Source organism: Enoplosus armatus, chromosome 3 (genome assembly GCF_043641665.1).
Source record: "Enoplosus armatus isolate fEnoArm2 chromosome 3, fEnoArm2.hap1, whole genome shotgun sequence".
NCBI lineage: Eukaryota > Metazoa > Chordata > Actinopteri > Centrarchiformes > Enoplosidae > Enoplosus > Enoplosus armatus.
The window spans coordinates 18,741,170-18,761,540 of record NC_092182.1 but is presented as its reverse complement, the minus strand read 5'-3'; the positions used below and the strand labels follow the sequence as shown (position 1 = coordinate 18,761,540).

Below are 20,371 nucleotides of genomic sequence, written 5' to 3'. Positions count from 1 at the left end.
CATGTTTATTCTAAAAACATGAGAGTGGCTTCAGTCTGTTCATATAACTCTCGACAAGAAAGCAAAAAGTGTTCCCCAAAACGTCAAACTGTTTGTTTGACAAATATAAACATGTTTTTCAAAAAAAAGTACCAGAAAAAGAGCCAGTTTTTGTATTGGTGTTGCATTACTACAAGAATAGAAACATTTCAAATGATACACAGACCTGTTGATGTAAAATATGTCGTTATTACGTATTTGTGTCTTCAGATATTCCTTCGATAGATTTCACCAAAGGCACCAGAACAAAGTATCAGCCATTTGTGGTGTTCTAGCCACTACAACCAAGAGGCCAAAACATGCATTAAGGCATCTTGTTTAAAGCTTAAAGATTTGAGTCTTTTATATGTGTGTGTGTTTGTGTGGAGCTCTATGGCTGACTGAAGCCTGTTCTGTTTTCTGTTTATCTGTTTACAAACAGCACCAGCTGCTACTCTGCTTTTTCTTAACACTCATCTGCGCTCCTCTTCCACTGAGTAAGGTTTTTATTCTATCTTAAAAAAAGAAAGAAAGGAAACTGCTGTTGTCGCTACTGAGGGGGCCGACACATACGTCCATAACATAATGCACATAAGTACACATCACTGACAAATTGATTCATACCATCAGAGGCAAACTTTATGGAGAAAATCAAATAAAAAAACACATCTCTAAGAAATCTTATTCCAACTAAATGCATATCACCTTTTCTTACATGTTTATTTCCACATTCAAGCAGAATTGAAGAAAAACCTGGTTTTAAACTAGAGAACGTGAGGGAGAAATGAATGAAAACCTTTTAGGTGATTAGTTAAAGCAAATCAACATAATGCCTGATGAAATTATTAACATATAGAATACATAATCAGGGAAAAAGGGTACATATATATTATCAAGACATTATGCAACGCATGTTTCTACATGACAGACAGTAGAGGACATTGAAATTTATAATACTCGAGCCTGATTACATAGTTCAAAAGGCATAACTGACTGATGGGAACTGCAGCAGTACTTCAAGCTCTGCACAGGGTGGGTGCACAGTGACTACCACAGTGTTTGAGGTGTAATGTAGCGTGTGTGTGTGTGTGTGTGTGTGTGTGTGTGTGTGTGCTTGTGCCTTCCCAGCTCAGACCTGCGTTCTGTCAGTTTGACTTCAGTGGCTTTAGTTTGACATGGCCAGGGGTCGTGTTTCGGTTAATGGCCGCGGTTGTCAGAAAGGTCAGATGTCAAATCTCAGGGTAGCAGTCAAAACCAACTGCTTCCTGTTTTAATGGCCGTGTACTGTGTCATTAGCCTTTTGTGTGCAGTGTTTCTTCAACTCTGGCTCAGGGCCCAAAATAATTGCTGGTGTATGATAATGAGGACTTCTAGGTAAAACTGAACTTCTGAAATTTGGGTCTGCAGTGAAATAAGTTTAGGAGCGGCTGTCACTGTCTGATCATTAAAACATGATTCAGGTTTATTACAACTTCTTCATAGTTTTGGCCTTCATTCCAATCGGTGATGGTAATATTGTACTCACCATTGTAATTGTTTAGATCTTAGATCACAGCGACGTCACAACAGTGCAAGAAACATGAGCACTGAGATGGCCATTCAAGTTTTAAACAAACCCCCAGGTTACTTACAGAAGAGAAAGGCCAAGGTGAAAACAACAGTTTTCCTGCACAGTGAGCGATTATTGAAGCAGGAGGTTATGCTTCAAACGAACTAGTTTGCATGACCTATGTTCGACTATGACAAGTGTTTATAGCGTAAACACTAAACTGCCACATTTGAAGGTGAGATGCGATAATCTTTTAAAAAAACGAGGATAACAGGTCAGTGGATCCTTCTTGTCTGAGGTATTTCAGCCTTCTCAGATGACTGTTGATTAGATAAAAGTGGATATTGTTCCAATTTTTTTTTTTATACAGGAAGTGGTTCCATATTTAGGTTTGGTCAAGTTTACATTCGTAGTATTACTGCTTGGAACAATTATTTCAGTCGCTTTTACCCGTCTATATTACCCTCTTTCACCCATGTCATGTTAGGGTTTGTCCCTGATCGGGAATCACTGGTTTTAGATAATCTGGTTTAACAGTTTGCTTGTTTACAATCTGTCTGATCATCTGAACACTCCTGTTTCTTGCCCTGCCAGACTCTTTGCAATGCCGCTGTGTTTCTAGATCTCAGTAATTACTTTGCAAAGTACAATGTTATCACAGTTGATGGAAATGATGGCCTAAACTGGAAAGATAAAAAAACTTATTATCCTTTAAATGGTATTTGTTGAGGTATTTGATTGATCCATGGCTAGAATAGCAGCACAACAAATCGTATATTTCTGGTTCATGCTAAAAGTCACTGGCTTGGTCCTGTTCAGCCCTCTTTAGGAGTGTAACACATTGAACATTAATATATTTATGCATGCTATATGCTTTAAGCACCTATTAGCATGTGATAAATGCTGCACATTGTCGAGACTTCTCTGGCATGCAAAGAGTGGGCTCTGCATTGATTTGTCTTTGCGTCTAATATCTCAGCTGAGGCCGTCATGTTCACCAGCACCAGTGACACAGTGACAATTACTGCACAGTCTGACGTTATGGAAGGCTCAATTGTGAAATCAGAACAAGCCTTCGCTGCACAAAAGCCTTCATGGTTCGGCTAAATCATGAAATGAGGAGTAGTCATATCATGTCACTCCAAGAGGCTATATTGGTCATTTTAAACATGAAATTTGATCGAGCTCTTTCACTGCAAATGTCTGTACGAAATAATCCCATTGTACTCTTCCAGAAGTGGAATTTTTTACTGAAATTAACAGTGAAATGGACTTCTAAGCTTCATGACCCTGAAACCAAGTCAGTCCATTGATTAAGGACGTTGGAGTGATACAAGGTTTCTGCAGGAAGTAAAGTGCAGTGAATGATGGTGTGTGACACTTGCATGGCGGCTGTAACTGCCGCTACTCTCTGGCTGAATGGTTTCGGTGGGCTTTTTAATCAGCTTGGCTCCGCCTTTAGTATTAGTAATTAGTTATGATTAAATGAATTAGCAGGACCTGGAGACATAAGCACTGGCCTGGAACACGGGGTCTCAGGGACTGGAGGTGCAACGATGAGTTGGGATGGAGGGGTACAGGATGGTGATGGGAGGGGGCAAAGTGGAGGGACACAGTTTTATGTCATTATGCGTACACAGTGTACACACACTTTCTCATGACATAGAGGGGTTTGTACAACTCACATGAATACACACAAGTAGATAAAATGCAGGGACACACACACACACTCACTCTGTCACCCACACTAGGCCATTGTGTGTGACACTGCCGCCACTGTGTCTCCATGCGGAGCGTCCTGACACAGCACACACCTCCTCATTGCTCAATGTCACGCACTATTAGTGACATTACTGGTGATGCAAAGTGCTGCGAGTATGTGTGTGTGTGTCATGTTCTTGTGTGTGCCGACTGTTGTGTATTACTGTTGTGTATGCAGTAGAGCTGAAACGATGCAGCAATGAATCGGTTAGTCAGTTGATGTATCAAGTTGGAAACCACGTTGATAAACATTTCATCGTTTGAGTCACTTTTCTAGCAAAAAAACGTGAAGATTTTATGTTACCAGCTTCTTAAAAGTGAGTATTTTCTGCTTTTCTCTGTTTTATATCATGAACTGAATTTCTTCTGCTAGTAGGATGAAACAAGACATTTGAATTTGTCACCCTAGATTTGGCATTCTTCACTTTTTAGCTTTTGTTGATTAGGAAGATAATCATTAGTTGCAGCCATAGTGTGCAGGGACCCTTCAGTGATTTCTGTTCATCAAATAACTACAATTTTAAGAATAGATTTAATTAACTCTTTCAATTAAGTCATTTATTAATCAATCCATTGTTTTTAATTATTTTTTTCAGCACTTTTCATACTGAAGTCTGTTTTTAGTGCTACAACTTAAGATAATTTTCATGATGGAGGATGAATCATATAGTCTGAATCAAATGCCAAAAAAAACGCCCATCACAGAGCCCGAGGTGATGTCTTTAAATTGCTCGTCTTATCCGACCGACAGTCCAAAAACATGAACTATCATATAAAATAAAGAGAAAGTAGCAAACCCACCAGAGATGTTTTTAGCATTTTTGCTTGAAAAATGTTCATCAAAATTGTGGCCTGTTATTTTTCTGTTGTTCGACTAATCATTTCAGTTCTGTTCTGTTTCACCGCAGACGTCCTCTTTTTCCCACACGTTTGCCTCTTGCTGGTCGTGTGTCTTTGTCTTTGCCTCAGTATATTTCTGTCTTTGCATCTGCTCATGCCAGGCAGAGACTGATAGCAGCATTAGCTTGTCTCTTCATAACTGCAGATGATGGACTGCGAGGAGGAGAGGCACTGTGAACTTACAGCAGGATCCACCACAAACACATTCACTGTCTTGTGGTCCAGCGCTCGGCCTTCTTCTTCTTCTTTGTCTTCCTCTTCTTCTTTCTTTTTCTTCTTCTTCTTGCTGATTGACGGGGTCACATCCTCAGTGGGTGGAGTCTTCTTATTTTGGCAACTTGCTTCTACTGTCCGTTATAGCTGAGAGGGCCACTGTGAAACTTTGCACCTCTTTGTCGTTGTCTTTGTCACAGTCAGAAGTTAACCAGGTGACGTAACTGGTTGTCAAGATGTTCTGTTCAGTACTTTAAATTCAATGACCATTGTTATTATGAAAAGCATATCTGTAATGGGTTATGGGGACATTTACAAAGACATTAGACGTTCATAATGGGATAAAAGTAAGCGAATGGGAAGTCTTCAAAAAGATATGGTTTTCATTTGAGGAATTATTTAAATCTTTTGTCAGCCGCTGAACAGAGAAGCTTGTGTTTAGCATTAGAAGTCTGCTCTGTCAGCCTTGGATAGTGCTCTAACATTGACGTTTTTGTAGAGACACGCCCTCCATTCAAGCTGAAATGTAATCTTCATTCATCCTGTCATTCTCTTCTTCCAAAATAAACGAGATAAAAGGAGGTGATGAGTACCGTTTGGCTTTCCCTTCAAAAGGTTTTGATGAGGTGACGAGAGGTGGTAAGACTGGAAGATTTGAAAGCCTTTTGGTGTTCGACCACCGGGCCTCATTTTCAGCTTCAAGTCCATTAGTTTTAATGTATTCTCTCTTTAAAAGAATCTGCGTTAGGACACTGATTCTGTTGGCACTCACACAAAAACATTAAACGCAAGTGACTGACTTCTGCTTGGAAATTCAAATGAATGAAGTTTTAAATTCTAAGAAATGAATAGATAAGAATGCTTACCTTTCATTGCCTTCATGCATGGGGGATTTAACTTTCTGTTGACTCGTTCAACTCTTCATGAACCGTTCTCGCAGAACTCACAATGACTGCTCTGGGTGTATTTGGATGGTGGAGGGGGTTTTCTTAAAATTAGAGAAAGCGCAGCCTTTTAATTACAGATAAAACGTACAGTTGGCTCCAGCCTGAGTGGACGTTTCTGACATCATTGTCACTTTTACATTTTCATGCACTGAACATGCAAGAAGTGACTAAGCAGCTCAGTCTTCAGTCCTGGTTGATTTTGCAATGCCTGTGGTTCATGGTGGTAACAGCAAGTGTGGTTTAATACCACAACAAACACTCCTTGAGCAGCTACTTCGTTAGAAATACAACAGAAGAGCAACTGGTGTATCTGTCTACAGCGCAACCCAAGTTGTTTCGATCAAGAAGTCGGTCAAAAGTGATTGAACTGCGAACTGTGCGAGTAGTTTTCCACACATCAGCAGGGGAGAGTGAAAGGAGCCTGTCACCTGCAGCTCTAAATCCAACAGCTGCTCTTCTAGTTCCATCACTGAAGCTGACGAAAAAATGCGAAAAAAGGACAAATTACTTATTTTGTAGACGCATTTTTGATGAATGATCAATGTGACAAACACGTTGCGTTTCCTGTGACTTTTTCACAATAAAAGCCACCCCCGGTTTCGCTAGTTGAACACTTTTAATGTGAAGCAGCGGCAGTAGTAAATGTTTGGTTTGCATTGGCAGTAATACAGCTCTGATACAATGTAAAGAGAAATGCGGAGGTATATCGGTATAGCAGTTAAAAGCTGCCGAGCTCGCATGTCATCAAACTCGTCTCCATGACATCTGAGCAAGCTGTATTTGCTGATTGAGACTGCGTGATGTGGTTAAAAGCAATTTGAAAAGGCTGGTGAATGTAGTTGAGTTGGGATTGTTTTTGTCAGATTGACTGACACTGGCTAATTTCTCCACACTGCTGACAAACATATACATATAAGTTGAGGTGCAGGTGGAAAATGAGCCACAAACATGCAGGAAAAAAGTAGAAGAAGCGGAAAGAGGCTCATTATTCTAGCAGGACAGTTAATATTAATAAGAGCTTCAGATGAAATCCTGCCTGTGGTGTATTATGTGCCGTACACTGGTGCCATTATCCATGCTGTACGTCTATATATTGCCCTCTGTGCCAAATCACCTTCATAATGATGATGGAAAGTCCACAGTGACCTCAATCCAGCTGGTTTGTGGAGATATTAGTGAATTAAAGCTGATGTCAGCACTGCTTGACACACACACACTTTTGTGATGCTATAATTTTTATGCCTTCATTGGAAGCATTCATTACCTCACTTTAACATTTTAACATCATTTCATGCCCAACTTAAATGTACCTCTATTTCTAATCTTTTAATCAAGTGAGGGCTGATAAAACGTCCAGAGTTTGAGTTTTTTTGTTTACTTTTCTGTCCTTGAGAGGACATTTGGTTCTCATAAGTGGGGGAAACTCATGGAGACACACAGCCGCGTTACAGTTGTCACCGATGAAAAGGAGAAAATGGTCCTGAATGCTCAGTCGCAGAGTCTTTATACTAAACTGTCAGGTGGCCTTGACAGGCGAGATGTTCAAACTACACAGCTTCTCCCTTCAGTCAGCCCAGTGAGATACAGTAAATGGCTCCAAGCTTGTGACAGTTCATTGTTAAGATATTTACCTTGGACAATGTGGGATGTTTCATAGCACATTCTGCTTTTAAAGTCATGTCTCTGCCTTTCATAACTTTAATAATGTTCTGGTGTAGCAGGTCAGCAGCTGATGCGGTTTTTACAAGAAAGTCCATTATGGTTTGAGGCTGAAAGTCTGCCTCAGAAAGATGCTGTGTCTGTTGTCTTTTTAGGGAAAGAAAAAGCATTTTCTAAAGCCCAGACCACTTCTACTTTATTCAGGAGCGTGAGTGGCGTGGTTTGCATTTTTGTGATCTTGTAACCACAACAAAGCCGTGTTTTGTGGCGCGTAGGCAGCTGGCAATTTATGAAAACAGCAACCTGAATAAAAACAGACAAAATGGGAAGAAATGTTAGTAATTGATTCTCTGTGTTGGTGGTTTACATTTTACTTGTTGTTTACTGATAGCAGCAGCTGCTGGACGTGCATTGTCTGACCTGCTTTTTTAAATAATCGGTATAAAAGTTAGGCCGTGCCTTTTCACTAAAAATGTGAAATACAAAGTATGAGTGCAGCGTAACATTCTTATCTGCAGCCGGGGAACTGATTGAGGTCAATCTGTGATTTGCTGCCTTGGCCCCGGGGACCGGCTGTGATATCACTAAAGGGCTTACAGTTGCCCACAGCTCCCTGCGTTTTACATATCTTCAAACAGTTTGTCTTTGACTCCTACTAGGACATCATATCAAGTACACAGTGTGTGAATTGTCTGTTTTTCATGCACCGCTGAAAATGTGCAAGACAACCTCCCCTTAGGGCTGCGAATGATTTATTCTCTTCTATCTTCAGCTGTTTAAAAAATGACAAAGGCTGTGCTAATGTCATTTTCTCAGTCACCTGTTAATGTGAAACAAGGCTTCATATCAGCATGAAGGCTGCCCTCTTACATTTCCTGATTTGTCTCATGAACTGTCAGAGAGCCGTCAGTCAATATGTCAATCGAACAGTCAAATGGAAACTGGCCCGCAGAGTAAAGCCTAATGAAAGCTTAAGCTGGCAACATGTGATGAGCAGTGAAACTGCTGCGTGCTTGTTTCGGGCTCTGGTTTCCTATCAAGAGAGCGATGTTGCCCAGCAGCATGTCGTTCTTTTCACACGTGGTTTTGGGGCGTTCGGGTGCCTGTGGGAGGGTAGGACAATTATCAGTCTAAGAAGTCTGTGGTATTCCTGGAAAAACTCATGATAGTTTGGCAGCATCGTCTCCACCCAATGATTTTTTTATTTTCCATGAGTGGGCAATAATCCAGTAGTTAACCAGAGGGTTGAAATGAGGATAGCAGCAACAAAAGGGGCCTGGACTCATACTGCTGCAGGTAAACATCAATATTATCATTATCAAGGACGTAGGTTTGGTTCAGAAGTTGAGGAACACAATGAAGTCGAGGGTTCTTTTACCATTTTTGTTGAGATGATTCATAGAGACCTACTGATAATATACACAGCAACTAACGATTATTTCATTATTGATTCATCTGCCGCTTATTTCTTTAATTAATTATTGGGTCTATAAAATGTCCGAAAACTGAGTGTGCTCACCACAATATCTTAGAGACAGGCCAACAGTCCAAAACCCCCAAAATATTACATATTTTCTATTGTAAGACCAAAAAAAGCTGTTAATTCTCACATTTGAGGACCTTAAATCATCAAATATTTGTCATTTTTGCTTGAATAATGACAAAACCATTGAATTGATTAACAAAAGGGTTAATTTTCTTTTGATTTAATAATCGACTAGCTAATTATTACCGCTCCATATGCATACCAGAGAACTAGTTTTGAGCATCCTCCAACGTGCTCCACCATAGCACAGAGACAAAACATATCCACTCGTGCTGCTTGTAAAGTTTATTACTGTTAACACTCACGCTCATCTGGGTTTCCTTTATTATCACCAGTTTTATCGGCTCAGAGATTCTTTCGTCAGGATCACGGCAGCTGGATAGTCAGTCTTTGCTCATCTATGAACCCAGGCAAGTGTATCTGTGTGGCACCTTTCAACAAGGCAATTCAAAGTGTTTACATGAGACATAAAAGGCATAATAAATGATGATTAATGCAGTTGTTAACGGCATTAATCAGCAGCAGATAAGTGGATCTGTTTTTGTCACTAGTTGCTTTTTTTTGCCTCTGACCATACTTTCACTTGTGTTTCACTGTGTGTGTGTGTGTGTGTGTGTGTTTATATGTGTGTGGGTGTGTGTATGAGTAATACCATTACCTCTGCTCTGATTCCCCTGATTTGATCAGCAGTAGCTCCTGGGTTTCATATTCCCGGCTCTAATGCCATTGACCATCAAAGACAGCTAAAGAAAACACTGGATGTTCCTTGTTTGTCACACATCCTGTCTGAAGTTAATTCACTTTGTCCGCTCCACTCACATCTAACAGAGAGAGGGAGAGGTATGCAGAGCCTGGAATCATTCAGTCACTGAGCATCAGAGGAAACTTTTACCTTGTAAAACTCAACATGTTGTAAAATAAAGCTTGTTGGCCTTTTTTTCTGGATCAGTTCCACTGTGTGTTGAAGTTATGGGTCTTATTGTGATATTGGTTAAAATGGAAAACAAGTGGTGGTATTTGTATTACGTTTTAGACGATTATTCTCTAACTTGACTCTCATTTATTTACTGCTACTTTGTCCTCAGGGTGTGCTGTGCAACATTTTATTAATCTGTAATCAGGCCGGTGATAAAACACTCGGATGTATTCTTATATACAAACATAAGGGACGAGGTGGAGACGCCATTCACCACAATGTATAGAGGACACCTCATGACACAGTGGTGGAAGAAGTACTCATAAAAATAGCAATACTACAGTGTAAAAATACTGTTACAAGTAAAGGTCCTGCACTCAAAATCTTACTCAAGTAACAGTACAAAGTAAGCATCAAAATATACTTAAAGTACCAAAAGTAAAAGTAAATATTATGCAGAATGTCCCATTTCAGAATCATATAGATTAAATTACTGGATTACAATTAGTGATGCATTAATGTGTACAGCACTTTGTAGTTGCAGCTGGTAAAGCTGGGGCTAATTTTAATAACTTAATATACTGCTGTTTGTATATATTAATACATAATCATTCATTAGTTGATTTATATTTTGTATTAATAATCTGAATCTGCAAAGTAACTAAAGCTGTCAAATAAATGTAAAAAGTACAATATTTGTCTCCAAAATGTAGTGAAGAAGAAGTATAAAGTAGCATAAAATGGAAATACTCAAGTAAAGTACAGATCAAAATTGTACTTAAGTACAGTACTTGAGTAAATGTACTTATTTTCTCTGCCATGGACACTTACACGGATGTAGACTGTTGGGTAACTTGTCGACCAGCTCGGACGCCTGCCGGCCAGTCAAAAACTTATTTTTCCATGACCATGTGTGGGTTTTTTTTGTCTTTTTTTCACTCTACAGCAACATTTCAGTCGTGATGGCCACCACTGTGCATTTATTATTTCATCAGTTCCTTCAATAAAGTCAGCTCCTATAAACCAGAGAAAGGCGGCTGACCTTTTGGCTGTAGCTCAGCTGAGCGAACCTTCATTTCACTGATAAAATAAGGCAATAAAAATGTTACGACTAAGTAAACGCTTTTCATAGTAAAGTGTAAGATGAGCTAAACAATCAGGGTTGTAGTTTGTTTAAAATTGATGCTTCAGATTCAAAAGGAAAGACATCATGGACGAACACATGCACAGGAGGGAGCTGTATGTAACGTATCTTTATAATTTTGCACATTGTCCAATCAGTCTCCTCATTACTCAGCATGGTGGGTTTCCTGTTTTAGTGCTGAAGGGTCTGTTTCATGTCATTACTTGAATGGACGCGCCTCTGTTAGTAGGACCAGTGTGTCAGGAACAGGTGATACTGACAGAACAAACAATATCACAATATTCCAGACCTCAGTTATTAATATCACACTATTCTGGGGATAACAAGCAGTGCTTTCATAATATATTTACATGAAGGAAGTTTTAGAAGAAACATTATTATTACCTCAGGTAAGATGACAGTACAGGTAGCTACATTTATTACTTGTTTATATTGATGGATAGTCATGAATTGTATACTTGTGTAATGGTGTTGTGGTTGTTCCTTATTTATTTACAGCCTTTTCTGTAAATAAGCATTAAAAAAACATACTTGTTTGTATTTTTGTTTTCATAAATTTGACAATGTTGCCTTCTCTTTCTGCAGTTGTCTTATTTATTTATTTTGTAAAGTTAATGTGACACTTCATACTAATAAATACATGGATTTCAAATACCTTCAACAATAAGGTGATCTGATTGCCACTTGGAACCAACATAATCATAATAATCAACATAAAACTACATGCATAAAAATGAAGAGCACAATTTGCTGACCTTAAATGTCAAGCAAGTTACAGTAAATCGATATGATAAATGATAAATATTGATGTAATGACCAGGATTTGGAAAGCTCTTAGAAAAGCTTTTTAGCTTCTTCTGGCACACATTTTATTTTCACACCAAAAATGCAAACCAACAAATTAAACCATGTCTCGAGACCGTTCAGCACTCTGTACTTCTGCATCTGCTGTCTGTCTTCTTTGAAAGTCTTTGGGGGGGGGGGGGGGGGGGATTGCTGACAGCTTTACTTTGAAATTCCTCCAGAATGATTTGAGACCCTGCTGCTAAACCTCTTGAGATCAACCTTTGGATCCTGACCCAGTCTTTACGAATCATTTGCTGTAAACCAATTTGCTGTGTTAAAGACATTTTCAGCTTGTGCCTCTTTCACACAAACTCTCATAGTCTCTATCTCCGCTTGTTATTTGGTAAGTAGGTTTCGTTATATATTAAATACAAGGATGTATCAGAGTCAACAGTGCCGCAGGGTTTATCTAAGAGTTTCATATGTATGTCTGGAGACCTTTTTTGAGTTATTCACTTGGCTGCGAATTGAGAATGCAACAGACAACATGTTCACTTGTTCACTTTCTCACACACACACACACACACACACGCTACGCTGGTAAACTGAGGACTGAAAGTGATGCTGTAGGAAGTGAATATGCTGCTTGTTTCCTGTCCATGTTTTTAGCAGTTAGGTAGGGGTTGTAGAGCTAGTATAATGTCGGTTGCAGACTGACTGCATGTAGTAGCACATTGCACTGTGGGCATTTCATCAGGCGATGCAGCTGGACTCGAGGGGTTTCATTAGTGAAGGGCTGCAGACATGAGGAAATATTTATCAGCATTTAGGAAATAGTAAGTAAGAGCATGTTTCTTACATAACACATGAATATATAGCTCTGGAAATCGTACAAAATGTGTTTTGGTATGTGTGTATGTGTTTGCATGAGTGGAAAGGGCTGGACTTTTATCAGGAGAGGGTTTTCTGGCTCCAATAATAAAATGTCCGTACATTGTTGACAGTGTTGTTCAAAGGAAGTGGTCTGAATAAGCTCAGTCACTGTAGATTTTCTACCTGCTGCACAGCATGTTTGTATTTAGTCTGTATTTAACTTTATTAAGGTTTATTGCAAATGTGTATCTGCTTTTGACCTGTTATATTGTTAAAAGCTTGTTTTTTGCCCACGATTAGATTTCCTTATAATCACTGAACATACACTATGCTGCTTTCTTGGTAGATCTCTCAAAAAACCGATAAGAAGCTAAAGTTGCTTTAGTTGGTTGACTGACAGTGTGGCTTTCAATTGTCAGGGAGAATAAAAAGAAACATTTTGTTCATGTTTACCGCCAGCCGGGCTACATCGTGGTAATGATGGCACCAAAAATCCCCGCTTCAGCTCACTGCCCTAGTACTTTTTCTCTTTATCAGCTTCTCATCATACTGGCGTCTACTTGTAGCATTCAGGAAGTGGTTAACCTTGATGGGAGATGGTAGACAGGTCTATAACGGCTCACAAAGCAAATGGAAAATTGAGACTGCAACCCATGCTCAGTCATTTAGATAGCAATTGAGAAATTGGCCTCTATTCTCAGAGAGGTATATTTCTCCATTTCCCTGAACACTTAAAGGCATCATCTTGATGGAGTGTAGATCGTGCAAATGGAGGAAAATGGAGCGATTATGAGAATGACAAATTGCTTTCATTTTTGTTTCACCTTGATGTGAACCTGGGAGTGTTTAGTAGAACAGAAATATGATTTTATTTACATCTGTTGGCGTCAAATAGACAGCACAGGCTAAAGACAAAGAGTGGAAACGTGATAAGAAAACAGTTGTTCAGCATTTGCTTGCCTGGTAGTTTGAACTTGGATCTCTTTAACTAGGCCACCAAAATGCATCTCTGTGCACATTGAAAAGTGAGCATTGATTTGATGCACGACAGAGAGTAGAACAAGAAGTCTTACGCTGCATCAAACTACTTCTACATTTTATTTACTGATGTATTTATTAAAGTTCCAGGTAGTAAAAGTTTGTGGCTGATATTTTTAGGAACAGCGGCTCAGCCTCTCTCTCTCTCTTTCTCCTCACTCAGGACGTTTACTGCTGCTAAGAGGATGATGATGACGATGATGGGAGGAGGCCGCGGCCGAAGGTGCAGCCCTCGCTAGAATTAAACTTTCTCCCCCCAACTTCACACCCCTCCGTCATCCACTACTGCCCCCCCCCCCCCCCCCGGCCGTCATGGCCAACCACCTGGAGCTGATCCAGGAGCTGCAGCAGCTGGACAAGGTGCCTAGTCTGGAGAGGCTGCGGGCAGCCCAGAAGCGGCGCACCCAGCAGCTGAAGAGATGGGCTGTGTACGAGAAAGAGATGCAAAGCAAGAAGCGAAAGGCTGACAAGAAGGGACGCAACGTCAACAGCCTCCAGCAAGAGTCCAAGAGACATGTGTCGTTTGCCGCCAGCGTGGCACTTCTGGAGGCATCGGCCAGGAATGATCCAGATGAAGGTAGGGGCTGTAAAGAATATTTATATGTAGTGAAGAAGATAACACAAACTACACAAGTGCTCTTAACATGTGAACAATGGATGCACAAAATATAACCACTGCAGATTTATTCTCGTAACGAGGCAACGCACTGAAAATATGTGCCTGGGGCTTCTTTCATAAGCTCAGAGTCAAACCCAGCACAAAGCTCAGTGACGCCACATTTGAATAATTACTCTAATTTCAGCCTCACCTCACTACTTCAGCTGGATATCAGAACGCCAAGGTCAGGAAAACGATTAGCTGGGCGAGCCCACTTAAACTGCCTGTAGAACTCACTCCATTCGAGCTGAATTTGTTCTGCTAGGAGACTGTTTTATCATTGGGAAATAATGGAGTTGTCACACTGAGATGAAACTCTGCCAGTCTTTTAATTAAAATTTCTACGGATGGTGCCCCCCCCTATTTGGAGATAATAATTGTTTTCTTCCAGTACAAACAGTCCCACGATGCTGTGGCAGTGCTAACAGTGTGTCAGTGATGCAGGAGTGATAACAGGCTGCTTATCATTTAGATATGACATCTAGTTTAACTTTAACTTGAAATTAGATTAGAAGTCTTTTTATCATAACAAATACAGCCCATGGCTGTGCTACTGTACATCCTTTGCTTGTGCAAGCTGTCTTTACAGATATGGAAACCGCCACAGGTCTGAAGTATTTTTTCACTATAATTCGTACAGAGCAGAAGCAGTGCTGCACAGCGTGTACACACATGCATGTGCACACATATGCACGTGGACTGTGAACTGGAAAGTACAAGCTCCAGCTGGAGTGAGAGTCAGTGGAGGTCTTGGGGGTTTGTGTTGTCTGGATGGCCTGTTGGATTTTACCATCGTGTGCAACCTAAATAAAGATTTGACAAAACCAGCAGGCGACGAAAGGATATCACCTAATTGGGTAAAAAGGAGACGCTCTTTCTATACTTTATCAGCTGCTGCTGTTGCTGATTCTGCTGCTTCCTTACACTCATATAGAGAGAGGTGTTGTTGTGTGAAAGAGTTTGGAAATGTTTTGAACTACATTAAAAGGTTTTTGTCGCAGTGTGTTCATTCCCAGAAGGTCTGCTGAGCCACTTAGACTTTGAACCAGGATGTTGGTGCTCATGTAATTCTTTAGATTCGTTTGAAAAACCACATGAAGAGGCCAGGAACATGTAACATCTACTCATTTACTGTCAGTTCCAGGAAGGGTGTAGTTATCAATACTGTATGCTCTCGTTCAAGGATGAATGAGGAAGGATGTTTGATGAACCACTTATCAACAGCAGCCTCCAAGAATTATTAGCAGCAAGTTCTACATATTTAAGGTCAGGTTGGTATTCATACGTGGTTGAGACATTAAGATATTTGTGAGTCATTTCAAAGAGCAGCTTTTGTGGGATGTTTATCCAGTTTTGAGAGGACAGACAAAACACAAGGAGCAATGGGCTGCAGTCTGTTGAGTTGCTAGTTTGTTTGTTTGTTTTTTTACTTAAAAAGATATTTGACCTTTCCAGCTAAACAACAATCCCTTGTATGACTTTTGAAGGCCATCTGGCCTTGAGTTTACATATGGCGACTTGTAAAATGAAAACAATTTTCATGATTTAAGCGAGTAACTCAACAAAAGATTATATTTTAGTGTGAGGTCAGAGATGAGATGTGATCCAGCAGGCTGAATAAATGTAGAAATAACACTAGACTGTTGCTGTAGATGTGCATTTATCATAAAGTTTTCACTAAACTTGCTTTGCTGTTATAGCATATACAGTATTCTTTTTGCAAGCTTGAGGGATGGCAGTGTCGGTCGGTTTGTCAAGACTGATGTATCTTGACAATTATAGGATGGATTCATGACATTTTGTACAGACATTCATGGTTCCCAGAGGATAAATTCTAATGACTTTGGTGATCCCCTGACTTTTCATCTGGCGCCACTATGAGGTTGATATTTGTAGTTTTTAAAACTATTGGATGGATTGTCATGAACTTTTGTTACACACATTCATGTCCCCTCAGGATGAACTGTAATAACTTTGGTGATCGTTCCAAAACGAATGGCATTCCCATCAATCTCAGCTGTACTTTGTATTCAGTGCCAATTACAGTAGCAAATGTTAGCATGCTAACATGCTAAACTAAGATGGTGAACATGCAAAAGATTATACCTGCTGAACATCAACATGTTTGCGTCGTCATTGTGAGCATGATAACATGCTGATGTTAGCATTTAGCTCACTTCTGTGCCAGCAGCCTCACAGTGCTGCTAGCATGGCTGTAAACTCAGTCTTGATTTATGTAGCTGCATTATATATACACCATATCATAAAGTATATTAAAATATGTATATAACATAATTTCTATCCATCACTCACTCAACTTTAAAGATCAGTAATTAGGTAGTTATTTGTGAAGCCCGGTAATGTAAATAATAAACATATATTTACTTGTTGGTTTTCAGCATGACTGTGTTCACATTTTATGTCATTTTCAAACGTCTGGATAAATATACCAGCCAGCGTGTAGCATTAGACACACTGAGAGCAGATTTCTTTGCTTTGGTTTGAGCATTACTGATCTGCAGAAGCTTTGTCAATGCTCCTCACTGCTGACAGTGCCTGGGCATAGAAACATTTGCTATCAGTGCGGTTTAATGAGGGTGACCATGAAAGAGGCAGAGAGATAAAAAGAAAAGGAGACAGGGTGTAGTGTTGCCCACACAGCTCCAGTGGCAGCTGGCTAGCTCAGGAGCCTGATAATCTCCTCTCTCATTCCCTCTGGTCCCCAAATGCTCGATCAAGCATCATGACTCCACACGCTATGCTGCTCGAGACACACTATTCACAGCCTCTATGCTTCCTTTACTAAGACATTATGTATTTCAAAGAAGGTTATAGAGAGAAAAGATGTTATATAGATCAAGATGGAAATGAGTTTGAGCATCTTAGAAAAACAGGACGTCAACGCTGACTTTTACATTTAGATTCATTTTCATAAATCAGAATTACATTTATCTGCAAAAACAATATGACAATATGAACTAGCAAAGGCAATATGAGCAGTGGAAAGTTACAGATGTGTTGAGAAATAAAAGGAGTCATCCATCACCTCTTTTTCATGAAGGGAGGGGAGAGAGGGAGAAGTAAAAACAACAACAGAGAGCGATCAAGATTGACTTTGACCTGAGGCTGACTCTACCGGCCTCAAGGCCATAATAAGATGAGAGGTTGGATTGGCTGGACTGACTCCTGTTTGATCCCTGATTGGTTGGATCGAGTGAGATGTTTCCTGTGTCTTCTCTGTGGTTGCAGTCAGAGCTCCACTGGGTTGACCGGAGGGTATGTGTGCGAGCACACACTAACAAATGTCACGTCATTGGTATGCATGTTTCATGGATGGAGTATTTGTTTTTTGTGTGCTTTGTAAGATTTACTGTATCTTGAACAATAGATGGTGTTGTTGAAACTCTTCGAACAATGCAGGTGTGCATGTTTATGTGCTTGTTTTAAGTGTGTGTGTGTATGTGTGTGTGTGTTCTCTTTCCTCTATGAACTACAGTGTCCCTGTCATTATAACTTCCTCACTGGAAGCTGTGGGAGCTCACCAGGCCGTGAGGAGATACAGATATAGTAAAGCTGCAGAGGACACAATGTGTACTCGAGCTGAAGTTTATGTGTGTCTGTGTGAATGTGTTGTGGTCGTGAGATGGAGAAAGAAAAAAGTGGGAAAGTGTTTGTATGAATATTTGAGAGTGCATGAATGTAAATGTGTTTCCAGTTATAGTTGTAGTCTGCTAGCCAGAGAATCACTGAAGAGGCTTTCATATGAGGGGACAAGAAAGAAGGGAATAGTAGGCAGGAGATGACTGGATTGAAAGGGATGCATCCTGAGTCTGAGCCCATTTCTTCGCCCTCCGGCCACCACCGTCCTGAACCCTCTGCCCCCTCACAGTGATGTGGGCTGATGGCTGTGAAATTACTGTGAAGCACCTCAGTGTCTCTCTGTGCGGCTCTCCGGCTATTGAGACTGATAGGTTTTCTCCTCTCCAGAGAGCCGCTATCCTGCAGAGGAGCAGCCATTGAGGTCAGAAAGGACAGTCGACACACACGCACACACACAGTATGGACTGACCTGACATTTCCTCTTAACACCGCTGTGTTATCTGATGAAGTTGTCAAACAACTCGGATATGATTGAAGGGGTCAAGAATCTCTGTGGAAAAGGGAAAAAATACGACCTGAAACTAAAAAGTTGGATTGTACAATTGTAACACGCACGACACCTGGAAGCGTGAATATTTAAGTTTACATTCATGGCAATTAGCAAATGTTCTTATCCAGATTGACTTGCAAAGCTGCTCAGTATTTATGATTAAGGCAACACCGTCTGGTCAAGTCAAGGTAAACATTTGGTGGCAATCGAATCATCCCTCTGATCAGCTGACTGTAAGTGGGCGAAAGTAGCGTGGATGAAAAGGTCGTTCAGTAATCCCGACTGGAGTCGAAAAGCCTGCTGTCGTAGAAAGAGACGCAAATAGATACTGCACTGTATGTGGATAACGGCTAACATTGTCAGATTGTTTCTCCTGGAAGGCTTTCATAATGTTGCACTTTGTTGTTCACACGAAAATTGAGAGCTATCGACAGAAGTTCAAACCTTGTCCCCCCAATTCCAATGTCGGAAAGGTGTGTGGGGAAGTGGGTTTCTGAAGGAAATTCAATCATCCAACAAGCAGTTCTGATTGACTATACTGGCGCCTTTAAACTGCTTCACACCGCTCATTATTTAATGACCCTTTATAAATACAGCCCATTTACCAAGTGAAGGAATTACTATTGAGTGTAAACTTATGTGGTTTGAATTTTTATAGTTCTTTCATTTCTATTTAAATTGTATATTAGTCATACTTGTATTTCTCTACAGTAAAACTATCAAAGCTAAGCTAATCTCCTGCACACTGTCAAAACATTTTAGGAAGTTTATGAGTCATGTTATTAGATATTGATGCTTCTGGCATTTCATTTAGCAAGTTACAATAAGCACATTTTATAGCATACATAAATAATTCAAAAAGATAACAACCAACCAGGGATGAAGCAAACACATATCCAAAGAAGAATAAACAGACGGGAAAGGGGGCAGGGTGTCTGTTGGATTGGACACAATCTGTGACCCGCCTATCTAAAATGTATTGTAAAATGTGTAAAAATAGGGCATCGGTGCAAAAAATGTTTTGAGATCCACAGAAAAACAAGCAAACGAAACGTGATAATGTGACTGGCAGCAATGACAAAGCCAGTTGTATTTTTCCGTCCATGAACCCAGTCTGTGTGTCACAGCTCTGTGTGCTTCCCACCCCTGGACTCTATTTATTCACCCACTCACGTGGCAACACCCAGCACACTAATTGCCACTTATTTCCCACTAAAAATCATAACTTGTGACTTGATGTTTGAGAAGCCACGCTTTAATTCCATATTCCCTTTTTAGACGTGGCTTTTGCTTTTGGTTCACCACCTTTCCTTCTGCCATATCATCACCATATAAATACAGAGGAGGAATAACTCTAGATCTCAGGATCGAAAAATACTCCAAAAGCAAGTAACGCCTCTTGGAAGGAGAATTCACATGTGGTTTTGTCTCTTTCTAGTTATTTGTGTGCAAATTAGGTCTCAGTGGAGCTTTTGTCTTCTTCTGCTGTCTTATTAGAGTGTTAAGGCCTTCTCCTCAGAGGCCTTAGACAGGCTTAGCTGCTCCCAGGCATATGGCAGCAGCAGAGTGGCATTAAAAAGACACACACGAGCAGAGTGAAAAGAACACAAACACAAATGCATCACATCGGATGCAACCGTTTGAGAACACTGACCTTTGACAGTGATGTCTGCTCTGTCTCTCTCTCTCTTTCACACTCCTCAGTTCATTCTGACTCCGGCTTTCTGGTGTTTTTATCGATAGGGGGAAATGCATTAAGGTACCGTATGTTGGTCAACCTTTGCTCTTGATTTGAAATGCCTGCGGGGAGATTTAACCAACTCCTCTCATGGATAGGAAATGAGAAAGCCAGTCTTTGGGACCTTTGTGTTGGATTTTCACAATCCGTGACCTTTTCTGTGTAAAATAAGTCTTTTGTGAATGATAGCAGGAGTGCAGTTAGTGATATTTATTGTAAACAAATTCAGCTGCTGCATTTTAAAAAACACGAGGAGATATGACAACAGCTACTGTATCCAAACCTGTGATGGATTTTATGTTAAGAGATGCTATTAACGTGCTGTTGAAGCTGGTGCTCTGCACTGTTTGCAAGAAATATCTCCAGCTAATCACAGCAGCAGTTTTAGCCATGCTGTCGGCGTGGCTCCATGGATGGCAATGGATGGTAATATGTTGGTCCACCACTTTGGTTCAGACTGAAATATCTCAACAAC

At 40.3% G+C, this 20,371-nt stretch overlaps 1 protein-coding gene across 1 annotated transcript in view; it reads left to right on the top strand.

Moving 5' to 3' along the window:
- The window catches only part of ppp1r16b (protein phosphatase 1, regulatory subunit 16B), a 79,673-nt gene that overhangs the window by 12,811 nt on the left and 46,491 nt on the right, over positions 1-20,371 (top strand). The window contains exon 2 of the mRNA XM_070902399.1: positions 13,514-13,927. Coding sequence (XP_070758500.1) covers positions 13,663-13,927 — 265 coding nt within the window. The 5' untranslated portion in view covers positions 13,514-13,662. The remainder of the gene's footprint in view (positions 1-13,513; positions 13,928-20,371) is intronic.